The sequence below is a fragment of the Theropithecus gelada genome, chromosome 8 (genome assembly GCF_003255815.1).
Source record: "Theropithecus gelada isolate Dixy chromosome 8, Tgel_1.0, whole genome shotgun sequence".
In the NCBI taxonomy this organism is placed as follows: domain Eukaryota; kingdom Metazoa; phylum Chordata; class Mammalia; order Primates; family Cercopithecidae; genus Theropithecus; species Theropithecus gelada.
Genome location: NC_037676.1, coordinates 8,509,553 through 8,537,262, shown reverse-complemented (window position 1 = coordinate 8,537,262; position 27,710 = coordinate 8,509,553). Strand labels below are relative to the sequence as shown.

Sequence of the window (27,710 nt, the reverse complement as noted above, 5' to 3'; positions counted from 1 at the left end):
CATGAAGAAGGGACTTGCTTCCCCTTCACTTTCTGCCATGATTGTAAGTTTCCTGAGGCCTCCCAGCCATGCTTCCTGTAGAGCCTACAGAACTGTGCGTCAATTAGGCCTCTTTTCTTCATAAATTACCCAGTCTCAGGTAGTTATTTCTAGCAGTGTGAGAATGGATTAACACAATTAATAAGAATAGTAAACACAGAAAATAAAGAAGAAACAAACATATGATTGTTTCCAAACATGTGATTGGAAGATTGATAAGAATGGTGACTACAGTAAACAAACTAGCTGCTGAGAATAAAAACAACCCCTGCATTTTCTCACAGTTGGCCATTACAAATCCTTACACAGTTTTGCAAGAAATGCTTTATTGGTTCTTTCCGAAAATGTGATTCTGATCATTTAGAAATAACCAGCATGAGGTTAAGCAAATTCCAACTTAAAATCTCAATAAAGTAGGTATTAAAGACAAATTAGGGGCTTACTTTCAGAATCAAGGATCAAAAATCTTTTTTTTTTTTCTTTTATACCCAGGGTATAAGCAATGTGGAAGGCAGAAAATTAGAGAACAAAACTTCGAAAACAAGTGTATTGCATGTGCACTGGAAAACATGGCTGGAGGATTTTGCCCATGCCTCCTTCTCCAGTGGGTCAGGCTAACTTTTTACTTAATGGGAAAAGTAAATAAACAAACAGATGTACCTGGACTAGAACCTTCACAGGCACATCTAAAGAGGAAATAGACCTGGAAATCCTCATTTCATAAATAAGCAAATAATGTGTCTATCATTAAATTTCAAAAAGAAAAAGATATAAAAAGAAAGATATATAGTGATAGATAAATGACAGATGATAGATTAGATAGAAAGATAAGAACATACATAGAGAGGAAGACAGGAATATGATAGATAGATAGATAGATAGACGACAGATAGATAGATATAGATAGATAGGTCAGTAGATTAGGTAGGTGAGTAGATAGACAATAGAAAGATACATAGATAAATTGATAGATAAATAGGTCAAAAGAAAGATAGAAAGGTAGATGGATAGATTGCTAAATCAGTAGAGGGATGATAGGAAGATAAATACACAGATGTATAGATATATAGATAGAAAAATGATAGCCAATAGGAATATAGGTAAATAGAGAGAGATAGGAAGATGATAGGAAGATAGATACATAGATGGATAGATATATAAATAGGAAAATGATAGATGATAGACACATAGATAGATACATAGGTAGGTAGATCAATAGATAGGAAGATAGAAAGATAGGAAGGTGATAGGAAGATAGACGGATAGATAAAAAATGATAGATCGATTGATCAATCAATAGATTGATTGACAGGAAGACAGAGAGACAGAGAAAGATGATAGATAGTAGATAGCCTACAAAGCATCTGATAAGTATTTCCTCAAAATATGAAAGGAAAACTAGGAGTAAACTAAAACGCACTGATAAATCCAAAGTATTAACAAAGCTGAGAAACTAGATTCCCTAGTGATAAAACGCAAGTAGCAGAAACTATAAAAGCTGGCTCATGATAAATGAAAATGAGTGAAGAGTGTAGTTTCTACAGCTTAGAGGTTATCACCCACTAAGCCAGCCAGAGTCTTTCTCCGAGCACTAAATAAACTATAAACACATTGGCAAATGACTGCTCAGTCATTTAAATTAAAAATTAATAATAATGGGCCGACTTTCCAACCATATTTCTGAAGGTTACAGAAAAATCGTCTATTGGCAATTACAGAAATTGCCAAAGGACAATTCAAAGGAGCGCGGGCCTGTTGATGTCTGTCCCCGCTTCCAAGGGCTTCTGGCTCTAGCATCCTGTGCAATTCTCTTGGTGCTTAAACTCCGTTTCGTTAACTTTTCTACTACAACAGCTAAGGAAATGAAGCATTTCAATATCCAACCTCCAGTAATTATTTAAAACAGATTTAGATTCATTCAAACAAATGACTCCATGAAAATCTCATATTTTTGGCTCTATTTGAAGCTCAACATGGTCAGAGAATGAGAAGTCACACATATGAAGATACAGGGAATCAGTGACAGAACTAAAATCAGAACTCCCTTCTTGCTGACTTTTCCATCATGCATTTGAACAGACCCTGCAGCCAACAAGAATTCATTATGCACGCAGGTAAAACGAATTGACTAAATGTATTTTGAAGTAGACTCGGGGGGTCGTTTAATTCTTGAGTAATCATAGCTTCCTTGTGACATTTTGTCTTAATTTCTGAGGAATTTCAAATACAGACAGACGAGAATAATAGCTTTAGTAAAACAATAATTACCTGTTTTAAAAACACAGGACACAATCATATTTGTCAAATGGCTCTGCAGATTCCAAACGGACTGAAGGCTGCTCATAAAGGAGATGACCAATTCTGATGATTGTACGGTAATGGAAACTCCAGGGAGAACAGAAAACTGAGCTACACAGAAAATTGGAAACTCTTATTTAAGCTCATTTCTCCACAATTCTTCTGGCCTCAAAAATGCATGGAATGAAGTGTCAGAGTTATTAACAGTTAATATGAAATTATTACTTGTAGTGTCTTTGGTCAGGCTAAGTAGGAGCTTCTAGTTAAGACAAGTTGATGGGTATAATTAAGTTGCTAATAAAGAGGTACAGACTGATGAAAATCCACAAAGGCTTTAAGAGGTTAATTAATTTATCATTCCTCCCTCAACCTCATCTCTTTTGCTCAGCCTGTGCCAGGTGCTAAGCCTGGGGCCTGGCACAGAACAGGAGGTCAACACAATCAGTCTGCAGAACGAATGGCCCCCACGTACACACCTCTTGACCTGTCTGAGAGCGTCAGCCAACAAGGTGCATGGCAATGTTATTCCCAGGCCCCACACATGAGACAGGAGATACCATGATACTCTGTCTCTTATCGTGACATTTTTCCACCATTTCCACCATGTAGAAGTCATTACCAGGTGCTCTCAGTTCCTCTGTGCCTCAAATGCCCATCCTTTGACCTCGGTGCCTCCCCGCACTCCAAGCGTAGCCATCTCATCATAGTCCACTGTGGCTTCCTCACAGGCTCATGCTTCTTTCAAGTTGGAGAAGAGTATGTTGGTTTACTGAAGCAAGTCCCATTTCACAAGCAGAAACATCAAATGATTTTCTCCAGGTCCACACAGACATTTAACAGTAAATTGAGAATCAGAATTTAAACCCCAGCACTCCTGATCCAAAGTGAGCTCAACTCTAATGTCACCATCCTTCTCACCATATTAATGTCTAATATATAATATATAAATATATAACATTGATCAACATTCTTTTTTTTTTTTTTTTTCTTTTGAGACGGAGTCTCGCTCTGTCACCCAGGCTGGAGTGCAGTGGCCAGATCTCAGCTCACTGCAAGCTCCGCCTCCCGGGTTTATGCCATTCTCCTGCCTCAGCCTCCCGGGTAGCTGGGACTACAGGCGCCTGCCACCTCACCTGGCTAGTTTTTTGTATTTTTAGTAGAGACGGGGTTTCACTGTATTAGCCAGGATGGTCTTGATCTCCTGACCTCCTGATCCGCCCGTCCGGCCTCCCAAAGTGCTGGGATTACAGGCTTGAGCCACCGTGCCCGGCTGATCAACATTCTTCAATTAACATATAATAAAAATTTATATTCACTAATTAACTGGATTGTATATGAAATATACTATAATAAATGAGTGGTTTTAATAATTATAGTTTATATCAAATATTAATGTTGAATAATAATAATTTTACAACTTTATGGTTTCTATCCTTGGTTCCATGTGCTGTAATTACCTAATTTATCTTACTGAATTCTCATACTAACAATATGAGTCAATATTGTTACCTTCCATTTTCAGGGGTCACTGTTGTCCAGAAATAATAGATGGTTTATCCAGAGTTCATCTAGTAAGGGGTAGAGCCAGACTCTAATCCAAATGTCCAACGCTGAAGTGTATGTTCCTTCCCTATAGCACAATGGCTTTTTGTTGAAAAAATATTTCATGGTTTCCCTTTTCCTTTATATTTCTATCCAAAAGGGAAATCTCACTGCATGTGTCACTAATGCCTCAAATATTTCAGATTTTTCAAAATGGCTTGAACAGAGGTCCAAATGCTGTCTCAGGTAGTTTTCACCATTTCTTTCTGTGGTAATTTTCTTCTTGTCAGTTCTAAAAAATGTGAAAACTTTCTTCATAGATTTGCTCAGTGTTCTTTTTTCTTTTTTCTTTTTGCTTTATGTTCAATCCCACAGGCTTCAAAGAATATGTCACTTTTCCACCTAACATAATTTACTACTCACTTTTTGTAGAAAACCATGACTTTTATAGACCCTCCAAGACTCAGGGCTTCTAACAAAAAATCCCCAAACTTCACATCATGGAAACTAAGGAAAAGTCTGTTGCATTCTAAATCCCATTAATGATATAATATTAATAAATAAACACATGTGTGTATGTGTATTAGGCCATTCTTGCATTGCTATAAAGATATATCTAGACTGGGTAATTTATAAAGACATTTAGGTGGCTCACGTTTCTGCAGGCTGTACAGGAAACAAGGTGCTGGCATCTGCTTGGGTTCTGGGGAGGCCTTAGGAATCTTTCAATCATGGCAGAAGGCCAAGGGGGAGCAGGCGTCTCACACGGCCAGAACAGGAGTAAGACAGAGTTGAGGGGGAAGTGCCATACACTTTTAAATGACCAGATCTTGTGAGAACTCACTATCATGAAGATAGCACTAAGTTGTGAGGGGTCCACCCCCGTGATCCAAACATCTCCCATCAGACATTACCCCCAGCATCAGAGAGTAAAATTCAACATGAGATTTGGGCACGGATAAATATCCAAACTATATCATTTCTCCCCTGACCCCTCCCAATTCTCATATCCTTCTCATATTGCAAAATAAAATCATGTCTTCCCAACAGAAGCCCAAAGTCATAACTCATTCCAGTATTAAGTGTCATCTGAGACAAGGCAAGTCCCTTCCACTTACGAACTTGAAAAATCAAAAATAAGTTTGTAACTTCCAAGATACAATGGAGATATAGGTATTGGGTAAACTTTCCCATTCCAATAGGGAGAAATTGGCTGAGAGAAAGGAGCTGGTCTGGGCACAGGGGCTCACACCTGTAATCCCAGCACGTTGGAAGGCCGTGGTAGGTGGATCACAAGGTTGATCACAAGGTGGATCACAGCTCGAGACCAGCCTGGACAATGTGGCGAACACTCTGTCTCTACTAAAAATACAAAAATTAGCCGGGCGTGGTGGTGGGTACCTGTAATCCCAGCTACTCGGGAGGCTGAGGCAGGAGAATCGCTTAAAACTGGAAAGTGGAGGCTGCAGTGAGCCAAGATCACACCACTGCACGCCAGCATGGGCAACAGAGCTAGACTCTGTCTGGGGGGGGGAAAAAAAAAAAAGAAAGGAAAGAAAGAAAGGAAAGAAAGGAAAGAAAGGAAAGAAAGAGAGAGAGAGAGAGAGAGAGAGAGAGAGAGAGAGAGAGAGAGAGAGAAAGGGGTTACATGCCCCATTCAAGTTTGACACCCAGCAGGGCAGTCAGTCAATCTGAAAGCTCCAAAATAACCTCATTTGACTCTGTCTTACATCCAGGGCTCATCACTACAAGGGCTGGTGTCCCAAGGCCTTGGGCAGCTTCACCTCTTTGGTTTTGCAGGGAGCAGCCCCCAGGGCTGCTCTCAGGAGCTGGAGTTTTGTGCCTGTGGCTTTTTCATGCTGAGGGGGCAAACTGCTTGTAGATCCACCATTCTCAGGGTCTGGAGGGCAGTGATCCCTCCTCACAGCTCCACTAAGCAGTGCCCCATTGGAGACTCTGTGTGAGGTTTCAACCCCACATTTCCCTTGGCACTGCCCTAGTAGAGGTTCTCTGTGAGCGCTCTGCACCTGCAACAGGCTTCTGCCTGGATGCCCAGGCTTTTTCATACATACTCCAAAATCTAGGTGGAGGCTATTAAGCATTCTTCATTCTTGCATTCTGTACACCTACAGGCTTAACACCACATGGAAGCTGTCAAGGCGTATGGCTTGCACCTTTTGGAACAGTGGCCTGAGCTGTACCTGGGCACTTTTGATTCAAAGATGGAGCCAGAACAGCAAGGATGTGGAAAGCAGTGTCCTGAGGATGCACAGGGCAGTAGGGCCCTGGGCCTGGCCCATGAAACCATCTTCTCCTCCTAGGATTCAGGGTCTGTGATGGGAGGGTCTGCCATGAAGTTCTCTGAAATACCTTCAAGGCCTTTTCCCCATTGTTTTGGAATATTAGCACTTGGCTCCCTTTCAGTCATGCAAATTTCTCTAACAAGTAGCTGCTCCACAGCCTTCTTGAATTCCTCTTCTGAAAAAGCTTTTTTCTTCCTCTGCCATGCAGCCAGGCTGCAAATTTTTTAAACTTTGGTGCATTGCTTCCTGTTTAAATATAAATTTCAACTTTAAGGCTAACACATAACACACCTGACCTTTGCTCCTATTCCCAGTAAGTTTCTCATTTCCATCTGAGACCCCATCAGCCTGGTCTTCGTTGTTTGTATCACCATTAGCATTTTTGTCACAATTATTTACCCAGTCTCTAAGAAGTTACACACTTTCCTTTATCACCCTTTCTTATGCTGAGGCTTCCAAACCCTCTCAACCTCTGTCTGCTACCCAGTTCCAAAGCTGCTTCAACATTTCCAGGTATCTTGATAGCAAGGCCCCACTCCTTGGTACCAATTTTCTGTATTAGGCAATTCTTGCATTGCTATAAAGCGATACCCAAGACTGGGTAATTTATAAGAAAACGAGGTTTAATTGGCTTATGGTTCTGTGGGCTTTATAGGAAGCATGGTGCTGGCATCTGTTCAGTTTCTGGGGAGGCCTGAGGGAGATTTTAATCATGGCAGAAGGCCAAGGGGGAATAAGTATGTCACACTGTCACATGGCCACAGCAGGAGCAAGAGGTGGGTGGGGGTGCCACATACCCAGATCTCAAAAACACTCATTATCATGAAGATAGCACCAAGCCATGAAGGATCCACCCCCATGATCCAAACACCTCTTTCCAGGCCCACCTCCAGCTTTGGGAATTACAATTCAACACGAGATTTGGGCAGGGACAAATACCTAAATCTAAACTATATTAGTATATATATAATTTCATGCTGAAAGGATCATTAAAATGTAAGTGGGAGTTGAACAGTGAGAACACATGGATACAGGGAGGGGAGCATCACACACTGGGGGACATCAGGGGGTGGGGAGCAAGAGGAGGGAAAGCATTAGGGCAAATACCTAATGCAACTAATGCATGCAGGGCTTAAAACCTAGATGGCAGGTTGACAGATGCAGCAAACCACCGTGGTACATGTATGCCTATGTAACAAATCTGCACGTTCTGCACATGTATCCCAGAACTTAAAGTAAGATAAAAAATAAAATAATAAAATGTATGTCTGACATACATTTTAAAAAATAAAACTCAAGCCGTATACGCAACAGTAATTTTCAACCTGAAGTGGATTATTTCTCACATGATTTTCAGATTTAAAAATAAATGCAATATCCATTTTCCATTTGAATGGATAAGGCTTTTTGGAAAATGTGAGCAGAAAAACTCCCATTCATCGACACCATTACAGCCACCGATTCACCTGACATCAAAACAACCTAAATGCAGACATTCCATCTGAACTCTACTCCATGGATTCATTGCAAATATGCCATTTCATATATTAATAATTTGGTCACCAAACCTGTCCAGTTATGAAGGCAGCATCTATCTCAGAACAGTGCACCATGTGCACAAAATTGAAACTCCTGTGCCCCTCGGTTGATCTCTATTGTTTTACTCCCCATGACACCTGGAAGCAGCCATTCCAGTAAATGAAATGCCCGTGTATAATCCACTGGTCTATTAACAGAAAACAGGCACAGCAAATGATTTTCTGGATAATGTATTCCATACAATACTCGTATAAGTTATTTTTTAGAAGAAAATCAATGGTACCTCGAAAGGTTCAAGAGTAAGTGAATGGTAGAGAGTCTCGAGTCTCAGGGCATCTGAGATCACTTCTTCCGGAGTCCATGTCTGCACAAATTCAAACTATTACAATTAGAGGCTGAAAGTTTTGTTTCCAAGCTTTTACATGGAAGAGTCCAATTAATGATTTTCTCTATTAACCTGACCAAACTAGGAGTATGGAGCCGAAGAATATATCAAACCAATCCACAAAACAAATGCTGTGAACTAGAATCAACAATGAAGATTTTAACAATTATCACCCTCTAAAAAAGCATAGCTAAGAACAAGCTTCAGATTTTTTAAAAAATCAGAGAATAAGTCAATATGCCAAGGATGTGCTATTTTAACGAATATTATGTTAATATGAACCAGAAAATGTTCCACCAAGCTTGTCATGTCATGGTCAAAATACTTTGAAGAGCACAATTCTTGGCGTAGGTGTTTATGTGCATGTGTGCCTGGGTTTCCAGCCCAAATTAAAGAGCTGTTGGAACACCCTCAGATGTTTCATTTGTGGGCCTCCTTTTAATAGTATCCCGATTTTAATTAGCACTAGGGAAGCAGATGTGGGAGAGAAACGATGCCAAGAATCTGAACTTTACATCTCCACTTGTAGTGAAGGCATGAGAGCCTTCCATTTCAATGCGTAGCATCGTATTGGTTAGCACAGCTTGCCGAATATCGGAATACTTGTATATGTATATATATACATAGGTGTGTGTGTGGTGCCCAGTTTTCAGTATTAATGGGAACATAAACATCATGCTAATTCTGAGTAATGCAAAACCCAGTATTTGTCTTCAAGTGTCGGACAATATTAAGAATAGACAAAATTGGTTGTGAAAAATCTCCCCAGTCAACTCTTCTCCTAATGAAAAATTAAATCATAAAATTAATTTTTTCCACTCTCTTTTGTAAAAATGAAATGCAACTCTCACAAATTCCCAATGCTATTTCTTCAAGTTTGTTAAAATGATGCTAAAGTTCTTGAATAAATACAAAATTCCTATCATCTCTGATGAAAATTTTGCAAGTAGAGTGAGGAAAAGGACTTGACTGCATTCGATATGAAAACATATTATTGTTATTTCAATTAAAGCACTATGGACTTGGCATAGGAAATCATGCATGTAAACAGAAAGAACAGAATGTCCAGAAATAGATATCCACCTACCAGATGATTTAATACAGAAAGTAGTTGGAATTTTAAATCAGTGAAAAAAAATTAGTGGGGAAAATAATTGCCCAGCAAAGTATTTAATAAATGACACTCAGATAACTGGGTAGCCATCTAAGAGGGTGACATCTTAAAATAGGATCAAACTGAGATCAACACAGATTCACTCTAGAATATGAAGCAAATACTTATGTGTATAAATGAAGCTACAGATTAGAAAATTAATAGCTTAATATATAAGTGAAATCATTCAAATTTTAGAAAAATAGATCAATTTTAACAGAAAATAGAAAGGACTTTTCTAGGCCACAGTTCACAAAGATTAAGATGTTTCCATTCATAGACTATAAAACACATTTGCAATACAGATGACTGACAAGTGGCTAATAAATTATTGTACAAAGAACTTTCAATAAAATTGAATAAGACCAAAGAAAAGTGGGAAAATCATGAGAACATGAACTTAAAAACAAATAAAATATAATAGTCAAGAAATTGCCAAAAAAAATAAAATTCTCTACTGAGTAATGATCAAATGAATGAAAATGGAAACAATGAGTGATTTTTTTGTTTCATTTTGACTGTCAGATGTGCGAGAATTAAAAAAGATTGGAAATTATGTTTTTTTATTGTAACATAAATTATTCCACACATAGAGGCCCCAGACAGCACCCATTTACTCCAACACGATTTCTGAAGGTCTGGTATGGGCGTGGCCTCACCCTGAGGGTGGCAGCAGGCTGCTTTCTCACCTGGAGGCACGGGAAGAATCCACTTGGAAGCTCACTCAGGTGGTGACAGAAATACGTTTCTTGCATTTGCACAGCTGAATGTTTCCTGACTGGCTGTGGGCTCTGAGCACCCGGAGGCCCTGTGTTTCATGTCCTGTGTCTTTCTTCATCTTCCAAGTCAGCTACAAAGGCTCTCCCTCACATCCAGTCTCTCTCAGGCCTTCAGTCTCTGACCAGTAAGAACCCTGTCCCCAGAAGAGCCCGTCTGGTGAGGTTCCACAGTCTGAGCACATTCTCCCTTTCTGAAGAGCGTCTGTGCCAACAACATAACCTAATCACAGGAGGAGGGCCCACTGCACCCCCAGGTCCACAGGGAGCAGTCTACCCAGGGCGTCCGTCATCCAGCCCCCTCTTAGAATGCTACCTTCACCACACTCCTTAAACACAGAAGCTTCCAGAAGCAAGCTGTCACACCTGGAGTGGAGCAGCCTATTGGGATTACCTGAAGCTCAGTTTGACAAGATAACCCAATATGTCACCTGTTCATTTCCTGTATTTCACGTTCAAGAAATTTTATCCTGTGGCAATAAGTGGAAGAAAGTACAAAGATGTTTCTGAATGAATACACATGTCTGCATTTTATCTTAGTTAGAAGCGACATAACTGGTCGATGAAATTGCAATAAAGATACAAATAAATATTATAAAACAGAATTTTTGGCATTTTATTATAATTTTTGGATATAAAATAATGTTTATGCAATATCATGGAAAGTGTGATATCATTCAATTGATATAAAGACAGATTATAGATATAATAGATATGTTTACCGATATGGTTTATATCTGTGTCCCCACTCTAATCTCACGTTAAATTGTAACTCTCAGTATTGGAGGTGGGGCCTGGAGGGAGGTGATTGGATCATGGGGCCGGACTTCTCATGAATGGCTTAGCATCAACCTCTTGGTGCTGTCCTCATAATAATGAGTGAGTTCTTGCAAGATCTGATTGTTTACAAGTGTGTAACACCTCCCCTCTCACTCTCTCTTGCTCCTACTTTTGCCAGGCGATGTGCCTGATCCCCCTTCACTCTCTGCCATGATTGGAAGCTTCCTGAGGCCTCCCCAGAAGCAGATGCTGCCATACTTCCTGTCCAGCCTGCGAAACTGAGCCAATGAAACCTCTTTTCTTTACAGCCTCAAGTATTTTTTTCTTTTACTTTTTTTAGACAGAGTCTCGCTCTGTCACCGAGGCTGGAGTGGAGTGCAATGGCGTGATCTCGGCTCACCACAACCTCCTCCACCTCCTGAGTTCAAGCGATTCTCCTGCCTCAGCCTCCCGAGTAGCTGGGATTACAGGCATGCGCCACCACACCTGGCTAATTTTGTATTTTTAGTAGAGACAGGGTTTTTCCATGTTGGTCAGGCTGGTCTCAAACTCTCAACCTCAGGTGATTTGTCCACCTAGGCCTCCGAAAGTGCTGGGATTACAGGCACGAGCCACCATGCCAGGCCAGTCTCATGTATTTCTTTACAGGAAGAACAGCCTAATACATTTATAGAGGTGTGTTAAAAACCTAATAGATTCACATCACTTTTGTGGGTTGCAGTTTATTTATTTTTTGTCCCTTCCTTTTATATTTCTGGACTATGTAAATGTATTTTAACCTGCAGACACATTAAGTAAGAAATACATTGGCCAGCCGTGGTGGCTCACGCCTGTAATCCCAGCACTTTGGGAGGCTGAGGCGGGCGGATCACAAGGTCAGGAGATCGAGACCATCCTGGCTAACACAGTAAAATCCTGTCTCTACTAAAAATACAAACAAATCAAAATAAAATAAAAAAAAAATAGCCAGCCGTGGTGGCGGGCACCTGCAGTCCCACCGACTTGGGAGGTTGAGGCAGGAGAATGGCATGAACCTGGGAGGCAGAGCTGGCAGTGAGCCGAGATTGCGCCACTGCACTCCAGCCTGGGCAACAGAACAAGACTCCATCTCAAAAAGAAAAAAGAAAAAAAAAAAAAAAGAGGAAATACATTGTCATTTATTTTTAAAAGTTTGTGTCTATATTCTTTTGCCGGGGCTGCCATAACACCACACCAGGTAACAACAGAAATGCATTTTCTCACAGTCCTGGAGGCCGGAAGTCCCACAGCAGGTGTCTGCAGGGTTGGTTCTGCCTGAGCCTATCTCCTTGGTGTGTAGACGTCGTCTTCTCGTTGTGTCCCCGCATGGTCGCCCCTCTGTGCGCCTCTGCCTCTGTAGGCTGATTTCCTCTTCGTATGAGGACGCACATTGGATTAGGGTTCACCCTAATGACTTTAACTCGATCACCTCTGTAAAGACCCTCTCTCCAAATAAGTCCCGTTCTAAGGTACTGGCAGTTAGGACTCTAACATACATTTTTTGAGGGGACTCAATTGAACCCATGACACCAGGTAGCAGGCGGAGCCTCCAGACTGTCTATCTCCGGTGCCACTGCCCAGTCACAGGGCTCTGTGGCTCTGCTATGCCAGAGATGCTCCAATTGCTGGAAGATATTCCCCTAACTGCTCTCACTATTTTTAAAAGTTGAAGACCGCACCACCGCTGGCCTAATTTCAAGCTGTTTCCTCCCAGCAACACTGTTTATGTTAGAAACCTCATGAAAGAAAGGACTGGTGAGATGGTTGAGCCACATTCATTTCTCCATAAATTCATATTGACGACAATTGTGACCCAGGCTTTGTGCAAAATGCTGGAGATCCGAAGATACAGCAGAATCTCTGCCTTTTCTTTAAGAAGCATGTTGTCTCATATGGGTATATGATTTTTTAGATTGAGGTTACATGTGCCTTTTGTTACGTGGAAATACTACATAATGGAGGAGATTGGGCTTCTAGTGTACTCATCACCTGAGTAGCGAACATTGTATCCAACAGGCAACCCTCACCCCCGGCTCACCATCCTTCCTCCCTCCCTGTTTTTGGAGTCCTAAGTGTCGATTCTTTCCATCCTATATCCATGTGTGCGCAGGTATGTGTGTTAAACCCATGCACATTAGGTACCTGCATCTCTGGTGTTTTTGTGAAAGCAGAGACTCCAGACTTCCTGGAGCCTGCCAAATCAGAATTGCGCAGGGCTGGGAGTCAGGAATTCATTTTTTAAACTTTGCAAGGTAAGAACCACTGGTCAAGGAGGACTGGACAGCAACACAAATATGAAACTAAAGTAAGAAATGCCAAAACATGGACAAAGGCCACAGTGGGTACCTAGGCACCCCAAGACACAGCAGACTGCCTGGGAGCTGAGCCCTGAAATGAGAAGATGAGAAGCAACTCCTTACCTCGATAACAGTGCATCAAAGGTGGGAAAACAGGCAAAGCGCACACTGTCTGCATCCATGTGGTCTATGTGGACATAAACACCTGCCTTCCAGCCTCAGGTGGGAAAACAGGCAAAGCGCACACTGTCTGCATCCATGTGGTCTACATGGACATAAACACCTGCCTTCCAGCCTCAGGGCAAAGCACTCATTCTCCCTGTGATGGTCTCTGGGCAGGAACCCCATCCCGGCTGGCAGGTCCAGCCACCTCCAGCATGTAGTAGTCACTTCCTTTGAATCGTTCGCTTGTTTTTCCTGTCTCAGCTACCTCCACTTTAAGCATTTAGAAAGCCAACTTCCCCAGGAGCCTGAGGCTTACGCCTGCATGCCCATCGGGGTCTTACCCACTGCAGCCCCCATCCAGGCTTGCCTATACATTTTCCTCCACAGCTGCTCTTCTTTCTGCCAGGGACTGACATTTCTAAACTGTCACTTTCACAGGTAGAGGCTGCTGCTGTGCCTCTTCAATGAAAGACCGTAACCTATCCTTCAGTGTCAGCTGGCATCTTAAACTGCACACAGGGGCTTCACTATCTTTACTCCTCTTTGCCTTCTACTGATTTAGGAGCTGTCGTTTTCAAAGTTCCTCCTGCTGGAGTGGAAACTTCTGGGCTGACTTTTTCATCTCCACTTCCCATTTGCCTCTGTTTGCCTTATCCTCACACGCTCTCTTTGCTTGCTTTTTGAAATATTTTGAGTATTCAATGTCAGGTGTATTTCTCCATGCGAAGCACATTAAACTCCATTATAGTATTTTTAAAATGTGTGAGATATATAGTTGATCTCTACTAGCCACTCTTATGCACAGGACCCTTGATTATTTTATGAAATATTATTACTTTGCATATTTTGTACGGTTCCTTGTGCAGAAAGGTCAAGGTCTTCCTATCACTACTACTATTATACAAAATTACCCTTTCTGCACATTTCCACTGACTACAATACTGCTTTTATTATTAACCACATTTCACACATAGTTAGAATATGTGAAGTTTTGGGATGCTCAGTGTGTGCTAAACATGGACAGAGGAAATGCATTCTGTAATTGAATGAATAAACATGCTGGGTTTTAGGACACGGTAGAGGAAAATTATATGTCCTCAGTAAAATGCCTGACATACGATTTGCAAACTGCAGAAAATCAAACTGATATTGGTGGCACTGGAATCTGCATTTCAGTCTGATTTTGGAAGATTACTTTGATCCGGGGTTGGCAGACTATGGCCTGCAGGTCAAAACCAGCCTGCAGCCTGTGTTTGTACAGCTCGCAAGATAAAAATGGCTCTTACATTGTTTTCTTAATTATGAAACATTTACAGACAAAGAATATGCCATCGAGACTGTAGATGACCCCCAAAGACTGAAGGTCTACCTGGCCCTTTACAGGAAAAGATAATCAATGCCTGATTTCAGCTACCATGAACAAGAAGGGAAATGTGTTACCAGCTTAGTTACCTAAACATTGCTGACTTGCCATTCAACAACACTTCGCTTGACAGCCAACCAACAGGTTTACACCAAAAGCCTTCCTGGGTGCAAACATGTCTGACTGCATGAGAATTCCTTTTTTGTTGGGCTCCTGTTCTTACCTGGCAGTATGATAAAGGTTTCATGCCAACATTTGCGTTTAATCTTTCAACCCAGGTGGGGGAGCACCTTCACGCCCATTTGCAAATAAAGAAGTTCAGTGAAGTCACTTGCCCTGTCCAGGGTCACACAGCCAGAAAATGCTGGGGATGGGAGGAACCCATCACTCAATTGCGGGAGCCTGACTGTACAACTGCACAGTGCTGTACCCAAGCACTCCTTTCGAATCCCGCAAGAATGTATGAGGTAGATTTAAGCAAGGGCAAATGGGATAAACCTCATTTCACAATATGCTTGATGGGAGTTGGCCAGTTTGAGCTATATGGACTGTGTGGATTCACATTCTGATAATTTACAGTCTGACTGACATAATGCCTACAACCTATTCTGATTGTAGGCATGATAGCATACATACACATACATACCATAGCATGTGATTTGACATTTAGGCACACAAGCATACACACACACACATATCATAGTATGTGATTTGACATTTAAAATCCCAGAAATTTCTATTTAAGTTTCTAATGAAATCTAAATGTCTAGAAATCTTGTATTAATATCACAAAACAGAGGAGGAGATTGATAATGAAATAGAAGCAAATAGATATGCATATAAAACATCAAGATAAAAGTCTCAACTACCTATGCTCTTTATGTTCGTTAGTGAAGGATTGTAAGATTTACAAAATACCTCAATTAATTCATTTATACCAGGTCTCCTAACATATCCTCCTAACATTTGACAATGATGTTGTTTAAAAAATTTTGTACAAAGTAAAAGGAGTTTCCTCTGAGAGACGCCCTCTCTGTGGGTAAACACCATGTTTAGGGGATGAATGCATGGTATAATGGAAATCCCTTAGATTTTGGAATCTGAAAGGCTGCAGCTTAAATCCCACCTGAGATAATCAGGCTTTTTTTTTTTTTTTTTTCTGTAACATTGTCTGTGAGCGACAGCATCTATGAGGGTTGAAGAGATACACACAGACATATATCCATGTGCGTCCTCTGTCCCCTCCACCCACCTCTTTGCACCAGTTTGCGTCCTTTGCCATGCTATGTATAAGCAGAATACAGGCAGCTATCTCAATCTAAAAGTTCTGGCTTTAAAAACAGAAACTTAATCACGTAACTTGTGAGAATGATTGCTTTTTGTCCTCTTTACCGGCTGCAAAACGCTAGCAAATCATAAATAAACAATAGACAAACTCCACTCCAAGCAAAAGCCACAGCTGATAGAAGGCTCTGAGAACCAGACCTTGAAAGTAAATAGCTGTCTGGGAGTTGCTCTCTCTGTGACCAGGGAACTTGAAAGCAGTGCACTCCGACGTGCCAGTTTAACTGGATCTTTGAGATAACACAGAAAATTTCAGTTCTAATTCAGGCTTCTCCTCAAGATGAATAAGATTAGTGTGCTGATAATGGAAACAGCTGCTTGGCAGCGTTTCTTACTTTAAGGCAGGAAATGAAGCCTGAGGACAGAAGAGCTGCCTGGCTTTATCAAGGACGATAAAAACCAACACAGATTTTCAGAGAGAAATAATTTAAAAGGTCAGGCGAAGGGAGAAAAACAACCTGGAATTCCCTGAAACCAATAAAATGCATCTTGCCGGCCCCATCTTCTCACTGACAGACGATCGGTCGCGAAACTTTTATTTGCTGAATCCACAAGCTAATTGCGAGCCGTCAAGGGTCTCGGGAAGAGCTCTGTCGGGGTTGTGGCCTGGATTCTGCCACTTTGAACCCCACAATTCGGGATGGGTTTGGAGAGGGTGCCTCCCAAATCCCCTTCCAGACCTAACAATCGTAACTCGCATGCATGTCATATTTGAAGGCTTATCCTATATTATTTATTTAATCCTCTCAGTAATTCTGGGATGTAGATATCCGAATCTCTATTTTACACGGCCGAAAGCAGGCTTAGAGAGATCAGGGCTCCCTGGCCTTCCGGGGGCTAATTTTGAAGGGGATGACCCTCACGATGTATCCTCTGATTTCAAATCCGAGTAATTTTTCTCTAAAAAATTTGATGCATCTATAATATCACTGGCAAAAAAGTGAATTAAAATAGAAGAGAAAAAAAACAAATTCTAAATAATTTTTAAAGGGAAACATATTCTCAAATATGTATCTTAGAAAATCATGGCTTAGTGATTTTCCAAATTTAAAATGTTTACCAAATGGCTACAAGGGGCAGGGCATTTTGCTCGGGTCCGAGGGGCACAGTGACATTCACATAGTTTGTAAGATCAGTAGTTGGGGGGCCTAAAAGAGAATGAGCTCAATATTCGAGGTTTGATCTTGCTCATTTGTTAAAAGGCAACCGTTACATTTTAGTAACCATTTGGATATATTATTCTAGACATTTTTGTAAAGGAGATGAATGAATGTCCTTTATGCATTCAGGAAGTTTATAAATTGTATTTATTTTATATAAGAATAAACGGACTGCTTTTCAAATCATTGAGAAAAAAATATAATGTCAATTCAAGGATAACTGTAATATTAAACAGATCAATACAGATTTTAAGTTCCCAATGCCCCAAAGAGATATTTGCCGTTTTTAAAAATTATTTTTCCTTTTTTACAGTTTTCAAATAAATTAAATAACTACGATGACCTTTAAGTTGGATGTGAAAGTCTTAAAATACTTTAACATTTGCTTCTGTAATTACATTCCCAATTATCTCAACAACCTTCTATATGATTTATTGCAGGATTTATAACCACTTTTGACCAAATGTGAGATGCTGTCAGAGTCTAAACTGTTATTTATTTTGCGGTAGAGCTGCCTAGTTTGAAATGCATCACAGCAGATAGTCTTTCTGTAATTAAAATTTTATTCATTTGAATTGGTCCTTATAAAACTTACAAAGTCAAATATGATAAAGCAAATGAAGCACCCAGTATCTTAAACTAATTTAAAATTCACTGGCTCATTACTGGTAATTTTCAAAACTCCATCTTTTCTTAGCCTCAGACTCACTACTGGGGACAGCTTGCCCCCTGGACCTGAGCACAAATGTCAAAATCAATTTCGTGAAGCCTCCTTTCCCTCACGTGGCCCTTATTTCAGTGAGTGGTACCAAATACTCCCAGCAATCAAGCCCTCCACCAACATATGTCATTCCAGAATTATCTCTTCCTTTTCACCTGCTTTCAGGAGAGACTGTGGACTCTGTTTCCTAAGTATTTTCAATATCTGTTTTCAGGCAAAACTTGTTTCTCACTGTATTTCTAGAAGTCTTCATATCCCTCAAACACACATTGCTACAACCCACTGAGTACTCGTGATTCCAGACAGGATTCACGCCAATCATTCATGATGCCACTGAAAGATCAAGCTCTCTAAAATACAGATGGGATTGTGTCTCTTTTGCTCTTTAGTGGAGTCTCATCGAGCAAGGACAGAAGGTGAAAGCCACATAAATATGCAGCTGAGATTCTCCACGGGCTGCTCCTGCCCATTTCTCCAGCCCCTCGTCCTCCACCACGTCCCCTTCACATTCCAGCTCAGATATCCCATCACAGAAAACTATCCTGGACCTTCTGTGCTGCCCCCGCTGGATGACCATCCATTCCTGCTGACTATCATATTGAATTGTACTTACTAGTTTATAAGACTCTCTGCCTCCGGACTAGCAGAGTTGTAAGAGCTGGGAATATTTTTTATTCACCTTGGTACCTGCCTGCAGCGCCTAACTCAGAACTAAGTTTGAATTGAAAAGAAAATAGGCATAACTTCCTTAATACTTGTATGAGGCTTCAGACCCACAGCAACAACCTTAATCTACAAAAACAGACACATAGCTAACATCGCTTTGCCTGTATTTGAAGTAATACAAAAGGAAATATGTCAAGAAATTATGTAAAATATATACCCTCTCCATAAACATAGCCCTTGTATCTACTTTTATTTTGGACAGTGTGCTTGAGGCCTAGAGGCTTCAGATGTAAAACCTGTAACTTCATCCCTACAGATGTGCTACGTGGAGATTCTCATGTCCCAGCTTTATATCGAATGTGAACATCTGTGGGAAAAATAAAATCATGAAAGACTTCTGAGCTGATTTGAGTGCCGATGATGTAGTGATGTGTTAATTTAGCTGGGGTTTTTGAAAATTGTTTTTCCTATGTGGAGTTTCAAACACTTTAAAGAAAGAGCTCACCTAGTCTTTTATTTCATATTTCATTTTTATTTTATTCATTTTTATTTCATAATTATGAATTGTCAGCAATTCAGGATCACATAAATGGTGACAATTCTTCCATATATATTAACTGTCTTTAAACAAAAACGCTAGTTTTTTTAAAAAAAGACAGAACATGTCTTCAATTATCTTAGAACTGAAAATAAAATTCTCTAAGTGTCATATATCTCTGCTTGTAAATTAAAATTACTAATTAAGATTCCGAGAACCAAATAGAAAATAAGGTTCCCTTAATGTTTCATTTTTAACACCGGAGGAAAAGAACAATACATCGATGATAATCAGAGTGTCTTCTTCTTTTTAAAGTGTTTCAGCCTCAAAATAACTTTTTGAATCTATGATTTAAAAAAATTTTTCTGATTACATATATTTTTGAGGCAGTCATCAAAGGGTCCTATTTGCATATCACTAAGGATGTTGCTTAATCTGTTATACACAGCCAAATGTGCAACTCTATATTCCAGGTCATGCTGTCCATCCATGGTGACAGTTACTATCATTTACAATTTTTGTTTGTTTGTTTTTGGTCTCATTCTGTCTCCCAGGCTGGAGTGCAGTGGCATGAGGTCAGCTTACTGCAGCCTCTGCCTCCTGCCTGGGCTCAAGTCATCCCTCCACCTCAGCCTCCCAAGTAGCTGGGACTACAGGTGCACACCACATCTGGCTAATGTTTCTACTTCTTGTAGAGACAGGGTTTCACCACGTTGCCCAGGCTGGCCTGAACTCCTGTGTTCAAGTAATCCACCCACCCACCTTAGCCTCCCACAGTTGCTGGGATTAGAGGTGTCAGCCACTGCACCCAGCCTAGAATTCTATTTTTCATTATTAGACTGTGAGTCCCTTGGAAGGAAACAAATCTTGTTGTTGTTATTTCCCCATGGGTCAGCACACACAACTGCTCAACATATCTGTCAGTGGATGGGAGAAGGTTTCTAGTATAATCGACAACACACCATGTGCAATTTGCCGAAGAAATGCAGCTGAAAACCCACAAAGTCTCTTTCTAACTGTCATATGAGGCCACAGTGTGTCTACAACTTAGGGAAGTATATACAGTATGTAAAAGATCTGCATTCTAAGGCTGGGCACAGTGGTGCAAACCTGTAATCCCAGCATATTGGGAGGCTGAGGCAGGTGGATCAACTGAGGTCATGAATTCAAGACCAGTCTGAGCAAAATGGTGAAACCCCAATTCTACTAAATACAAAAAATTAGCCAGGTATGGTGGCAGGTGCCTGTAATCCCAGCTACTTGAGAGGCTGAGGCAGGAGAATTGCTTGAACCCAGGTGGCAGAGGTTGCAGTGAGCCGAGATCACGCCATTGCACTCCAGCCTGGGCAACAAGAGCGAAACTCCATCTCAAAAAAAAAAAAAAAAAAAACACATTCTAAAAGTAACAGAAGGAAAATGTAGGCTAAACCAAATAAAATCTCCCTTTGTTGCACACTGCAAAAATCACACATTTATATTTTACATTAAATTTAGTGAAATCAACTGTAATAATTCTTTAAGCATAAGCAAAAGACTGTCGGGTTATAAATTGCCAATGTATGTTGTACAACCTTATGCTGTTTAAAATTTTATAATTCCTTCTCAGTGGCCTTTATCCAGAGAATCATTATATTTACTCTTTATTTTAAAGGTTTAATTTTGTTTTAAAAATGATAAAAATGCTTATTTAATTTTACCACACAACTTTAAGGTTCAAAAAATTCTACTTTATGCTAATTTTTTTTGTTTAAAGCATTATAGTCTATATATAATGAAAATAGTTTTATATTATAATTAAAATGCTATTTTACACAAATTATAAATATCTACAAGGTGACTCTTGCACAGGAAATGAATTTAAGTGCTTAAAATATAGATTCTTTCAGAATTGGTATTTGCAAGATTCTATTTTAAGTATAATTTCTTCTGGCAAGAAACAATTCCACTTTAACACTGGTCAGGCTCACAGAAAGACTGAATTCTAGACCAACATTTTTATGATTATGAAGTCCTTTCACTTTCATGTGTTTCAGTTTCAAATACACAAAAATAAGTAGTTCAACTAGATTGCTTTTAAGATCCCTCCAAGTGAAAAGGTCAACATGTATGAAGAGAAAAACAAAACCATATTGACTCCTGGTTTAACAGAAAGGTTAACAGGAAGTGTAGAAAGTCGCAAGTCTGTTTTTGAAAAATGATACTTCTTAAATATTTTATAATTTGAGAACAAAGTCATGTAAGTTATTTATTGCCAAGAACAAATCTGAAGGAAGATACTCTAACTCTTCTTCTAAAATGTGGTGCGCATTCTAGCATCCCCCACACACAAAGCCATTGCCTCTCTGCCATGTTCCACTCAAAGAAGAGATTCCCTGATCATGTTCCCACAAATTCCTTGGCCACAGCTGCAAAGATGTCAGAAGAGCCTCATTTACTGTGTGCACTATTGGTATTTCTGAATCATTTAACTTAGCATTAAATAGTTCTGCTGGGGGAGGCCATGGGAGAAGAACAAAGAAGTCAAGACTTATCCCAAAGCTATATATTTGACATCCTTTAATGCTTCTCAACCATTCACCGAAAGAGCAAGCCATGTCTCCACCTCGTAAACCGTTTCCAGAACTCCTTGCTTAACAATCAGAAAGACGGACTGGCATGTGCCTGGCGTCACCCGAGTCCCTTTGGGACATGAAGGTCCCTCTCCGTACTCCTTTGTGCTTAGGCCTGGAGAGCACATTCTCCTTAGGCTCTATTTTGACTCTAGAGGGCAGGAAATGACTTCAGGAATTTCTGCCCATTCCACCAACTCCCTTTCCTGTGTCCAGGCTGCCACTGGGGTTGTGACTCTGTCATTAGCATTCTGTTTCCAGTGCCAGTGGGGCAGAGACCATGGCGTGTTCTCTGAGCTGAAGTTGGGTCTCTTCAGCAATAGATTCTATGACTCTATTCTATAAACAGAGTCACAGAACATTTAAAGCAAATGAGAAATATGTCTTCTTCTAAAAGAAAAAGTATTCTTGTAAAGAAAAAAAATCATCATTCTAATCATTGCTAATGAAGTAAGCTGCTTGAATCTATCTCTATGTTTATTTTACATTAAATAAGAATTTTTAGAGGTAAAACATAAACAATACAGGCTAAGTGTCTGATCGACTTCTCATAGTCAAAGGAACCTACAGTAAGTGTGATAAGTATAAGTATCTATTACTGTCTCACAAGCAATACCAGAAAATCTAATATCTAATGAAAATGAGAAAAAAGAGAGCCAATATGAGCTTCCACTCATATATCATAATTAGCTTTCAAAGACTAATACAATTCATTATGAATATAAACCTTGATAAGACAAAACTATGAAAATTTCATGACTTCAAAGCCTTCAATTAAAATTAAAATGCCTTATTTGAAAACCTGGCTTTTATGCACATGATAGATAAAATGCCAAAAAAAAAAAGGCATGAAATATTGAAATCAACTTTAACAAGCCCTAGATTTAAATAGCAAAACAAAATCAAATACAGAGCTTATGGCTCAAAGAATGAGTTTTTAAACTAAAATAAGGACAATGAGTTTTTCAGAAATTAATGTTTTAAAATTAATACAGCGGTAAAGAAAAATTATTTTGAATCTTAAATCGGATGACACAGTGTTTTACTTCAAGAGGAAGTACAAGTAAGTGTTAGAATAACTTGACCCTGGATCCAGTGAATGTTCAACCCTTCTCCAAATTCAGACTATCCAACAGGAAAGTTTACATGGCCAGTGGAAGGCTTAATTCGTATTGTTATAAGACAACACTCAATTTTTCCTTACCTTTTATCCTTAGTTAGCATTTCACTTATTTTCAGAGAGTGATTAAATTGAAAGTAATACACAGGAAACAAGGCTGGAGATGAAAATGCATTTCTTACCCTGGCAGAGGGGCGTGAGGGAGTCCCACTGGTACATGCCAAGTGGGTTTCGTCTACAGGTTGCGTTGCTGTGGCCGATCATTCGGTATCCAGGCTTGCAAAAATAATGCACTTTGCTTCCGACCGCTCCTGCAGTCCTGTTTAGAATACCCCCGTTCTTCAGGGGGTGGGTCAGACTGCAGTAAGGTGCTGTGGGCAGACAGACACACACACAAATAAGTGAACAAGCAAACAAATGGCCAGTGCCATTGCCTTGGTGAGATAAACGAACGCCTTCTGATTTCCAAACAGTAGGAAATGAGCACCAGTAGGTAAGTTTGTTCTAAAGAGCATTCCAAAACTCGCGAGTCAAGAGGCAAGTCTCTTACGCTGAAGTTGAGATCACCTGCAGCTGTGAGTCAGTGTGAAGCTGGGATCCTGACTATTGTGAGAAACATCAGGAGTATCCAATCTTCTGGCTTCCCTGGGCCACACATAAAATACACTAACACTAATGATAGCTGAGGAGCTATAAAAGAAACTGCAGAAAAATCTTATCACATTTTAAGAAAGCTTACAAATTTGTGTTGGGCTGCATTCAAAGTCATCCTGGGCCGCATGCAGCCCGTGGGCTGCAGGTTGGATAAGTTTGGTCTAGAAGGATCATTTTGAAAGACCTCACTCACCTCTCTAAAGCAGGTTACTTTCTTAAGTAAGCACATCTGTCACCAGGATAAAAGTGATAGGGTACTGCACAAGGCATCATATTTGAAACAAAAATATTCTCCATTTTTTTTAAGTATTGTTAGAGAAAGTAGAAATATATAACATGCTCTTAATCAAGGCCATTAACATTTTTCCTTGTTGCTGTTGAGTGAAACTTCTGGACTGTGACGTAGATTTTAACCTTCTTTTTTAATATATGGGATTTGAATGAAATCTTCGAAGAAAATGCATTCTCTTGAGTCAATAACAATCTCACAATAGTTTTAATCATCCCCCTTTATAAGGAGACTTTTTAGAACCAGAGGCGGGCGTTTGTGAAAATAATAGTCCCACTCACACAGAATGTCACATTTCTACGGCTAAAAGTCTCTGCATCTTATTTACACATTTAGACAAAGAAACCTGCTTCATTCGCACAAGGCGAGGTCACAACTGCACAAGGTGAGGTCACTACTGCACAAAATCCTAGGAACTCACTTCAGACTAATTTAAACAGTACAACAGAGAAAGTCGTTAAGAACTGGGAACCTTGGTTTCTTTTTAAAGAAGAGGATTTTAGATCTTCCACTTCCCTCTGGGGCTTCCATGTAAAAGCACACACATGCAGGTCTGAATGCCTGGCGTTGCTCCTTTCCTTGGAAATATATTCAGAAGAAACTTTCTGAAGGTTTTCTATCATAGTGGTGCCCAGAAGCAACATCTACGTGTCTGGCCCCAGTTGTCAGCCGCGTTCCTGAGAGAAGTGTCCTCAGAGAATATTCTCAGCTGGGTGAGCCTCTGAAGTACCATTTCATTTTTACAACGGGCTGATTTTTCTTAAGTGAAAATCCACTATCATAAGAATCTCTTGATTCACTCCATTGGCCCTACCATCTTCTACTTTCAGTTGTTTCTAGACCAAATTTTTCTCAGTTTTGAATGAACCAAAATACTTAGTTTAGACCAAGTAGGAGTACAATCAGGCACCCTGAATTACCAATGCCTTGGAACCACTGTGCTAGCCAAAAAAACCAAAAACAAACAAAAAAAAACAAGTTAATAAATTAGAAAGAACAATCAGACTGTAGATTCCTCTCCAAAGTCATAGATAAGTTAAATAAAGTCTGCAGGAAGTGAGACCATGAGGTTTATGGTCTCACTGTGCTTTATGACACAGCTCCATCCGTTAAGAGATATAATTTGCACGATGAGCATCTAACTCTACAGATTCCAATCAGGTTCCATTTTTGTTTACTGTGTTTCTTCTATTGCCAGGCTCTCAAAATATCTCTTCTTTCCTAACTGACTTAGAATAAGACACAAAGGGCCCCGCAGGGGAAATCATAGCACAGAATACAAAGAGACTGGAGCACGGGCCCTGCCGGCCCAACTCCTGGCTGTGGGAAGAGGAATTCAGAGGAGCCAGGGCCCGGTCCTTCCACTCTGCTGGTGCAGCCTTGGAAAAGCCAGGATATAGAATGAAAAGTCAAATGGGTACCCAGGGTGAGAGAAGACTGGGAGAGGTGGATACTCTGGAATTTCGGGGTGAACGCCAAACCAGTCTGTATTTTCAACCTGCCCAATACAGAAGCTTTCATTTGCTTCTGGTAGCACTGAAAGGGCATTGTTAATTCAGCCTGCCCTTAGCACAGTGTATGAAATTGTCCAGAACCACAGTTCGACAGGCATTTCTTTGTCTTTTTTAACTCAGATTTCAATTACAGTGATCCATTATATTGCTTTCATGCCTGAATGATCAACAGTTTTAAGTGCATACGGCAAATACATGTTGGGGATGCAATGAGTGGTCATGTGACCATATTATGGGCTAGAGTTCCCTTGCCCACATCTTAATATTTTAGGGACACGTTCATTTAATCAATGCTCAAAAATTACTGGTGCTGACCTAGCAGAGATCACCGAGTCACCAACTCTAAGTAAAAAGCTGTGAGATAGATAGATAAGAAATTTGTTATATTCACATACGACACACACCTGTTTGTCTATCTGTCTCTCTGTCTCTCTGTCACTCTCTCCCTCTCTCCACTTAAACAACACAAAATTGTGTAGTCTTCTTCTCCCAAAATAGTTTAACAATGAGGCTTTTCTTGTGGTATGACAACAGATGAAAATACTTTTTGAAAGACACAGAGATCACTGTTCTCACAATTGAAGGTATAATCATATCACCAGGCTACTAAGAATTTCTCTTCAGGTAAAACAGGATAAATTATGTTCATCATGATTTTCTCTGTGCTGACCATGTTTGCACACTGGAAAAATTCAAACACCTTTAGGAGTCTGACTATTTTTTGGAACGAGGAGTTTGCTGAATGCAAATCCCATCATTGCACCAATGTCTTTGTAGCAAAGCTCTGAGTATAGTTTACTAAATCTTCCAGAGGAAGAATGTCTGAATTTCATGCCTGTTATCCTCACATCAAGGGCCTTTCAAAATCTTGAAGCCTTTTACCATTTTATACGTCTACCAACTAGAGTGAGCTGAAACCTTCTTCTTAAAGCTGTTGTTTTTAAGACTGTTTCCTGTTTTTCCCTTTGGATGCTCCTAGTCCCTAGAGACGTAAAACACCAACACAGGAATAAACGATCCGCCGTCAGCACACGCTGTCCACTTCCCATACACAGTGAGCATCTTTCACGGGAAAACATAACTTGAAAGTTGTCAAGCATATTGTTGAGTGAGATTTTGAGAAATATTTAGATTTTCTGCTTAGTAATTGAAATGTGCTCAGGAATGAAGAGCCTGCCAACTGCTTCTGTAGGAAAGTTTAAAGACTGCTGTGGTCAGATCACATTGACGATTGTATACAGGATTTAATGTCTAATAAATATATTGACTGATTTAATCAATTTGTTATTAATTGATTTAGTTAATATAAATCACTGCTGGCAGAGAATGATTAAAGTATATAGAGAAAGGACAAAATAATTTACATTTTGATAAGGAAATATATATATTAAACATATACTTATTATGTACATGCTTATTTGTACGAATATATGCATGTACATATATGTGGTGTGAATCATACATAAAGAGACCTGCAGATAGAAAGACATAACTATTAATAGAAAGAGATTATCATCACTTACACAATTAATAGAAATACAATTATCTTTTCCTGTTTGTTTCCTTACCATTTAAACAAATTTTAAAATTAATTTTGATTATATTAGTTTATCTTTTGGAAAATGTCTTTGCTTTCTATGATATGAATTTCAACAGTTTGTAATTTTAACAACCAAATTCTAAATAATAAGCAACAAATTTCCTAATGTAGTTTAGAGGAATCATTCAGAATAATTCCCCATCATATATTTCTATTGTAGTTAATTCTTAATCTTTAAGAAATAGGATTATACTGTAAATTTCTTTTTTTTTTTTTTGTGAGACGGAGTCTCACTCTGTCCCCCAGGCTGGAGTGCAGTGGCGCGATCTCGGCTCACTGCAAGCTTCGTCTCCCGGGTTCATGCCATTCTCCTGCCTCAGCCTCCCGAGTAGCTGGGACTACAGGCGCCCGCCACCACACCTGGCTAATTTTTTTGTATATTTGGTAGAGACGGAGTTTCACCATGTTAGCCAGGCTCGTGATCCACCCACCTCGGCCTCCCAAAGTGCTGGGATTACAGGTGTGAGCCATCGCGCCTGGCCATATTGTAAATTTCTATTTAAATTGTTTTATTCAATGAAAATCACCTGTTTTAAAATACTTTCATATAAAATCTAAACCTCATTTACTTACCTGCATAGCGAATCTTGAATCCTTTCTTACTGGTGGCATGGTCAGTGGACCAGCGGAGATATAACTGATTACTCCTGCTTGTAAAATTTGATTGTTCAGTATGATTCCCACTTAAGACTACTAGGAGAGGACTTTGCCCAGAAGAACCTAATTGAAACAGAAAAACAAAAACATTCAGAGATGAGTGAGCACCTACAAAATGCATACTAGGTTTAGCTTTTGATTACAGTAGAGTCTACGTGTTCAATCAGACATTATTATTCC

General features: G+C 39.8%; 1 protein-coding gene across 1 annotated transcript in view; it reads right to left on the bottom strand.

Annotated features, from left to right (window-relative positions):
• The window catches only part of CSMD1 (CUB and Sushi multiple domains 1), a 2,061,182-nt gene that overhangs the window by 123,531 nt on the left and 1,909,941 nt on the right, over window positions 1-27,710 (bottom strand). The window contains exons 47-48 of the mRNA XM_025393463.1: window positions 27,447-27,593; window positions 22,999-23,187 (exon numbers count right to left, since the gene is read on the bottom strand). Coding sequence (XP_025249248.1) covers window positions 22,999-23,187; window positions 27,447-27,593 — 336 coding nt within the window. The remainder of the gene's footprint in view (window positions 1-22,998; window positions 23,188-27,446; window positions 27,594-27,710) is intronic.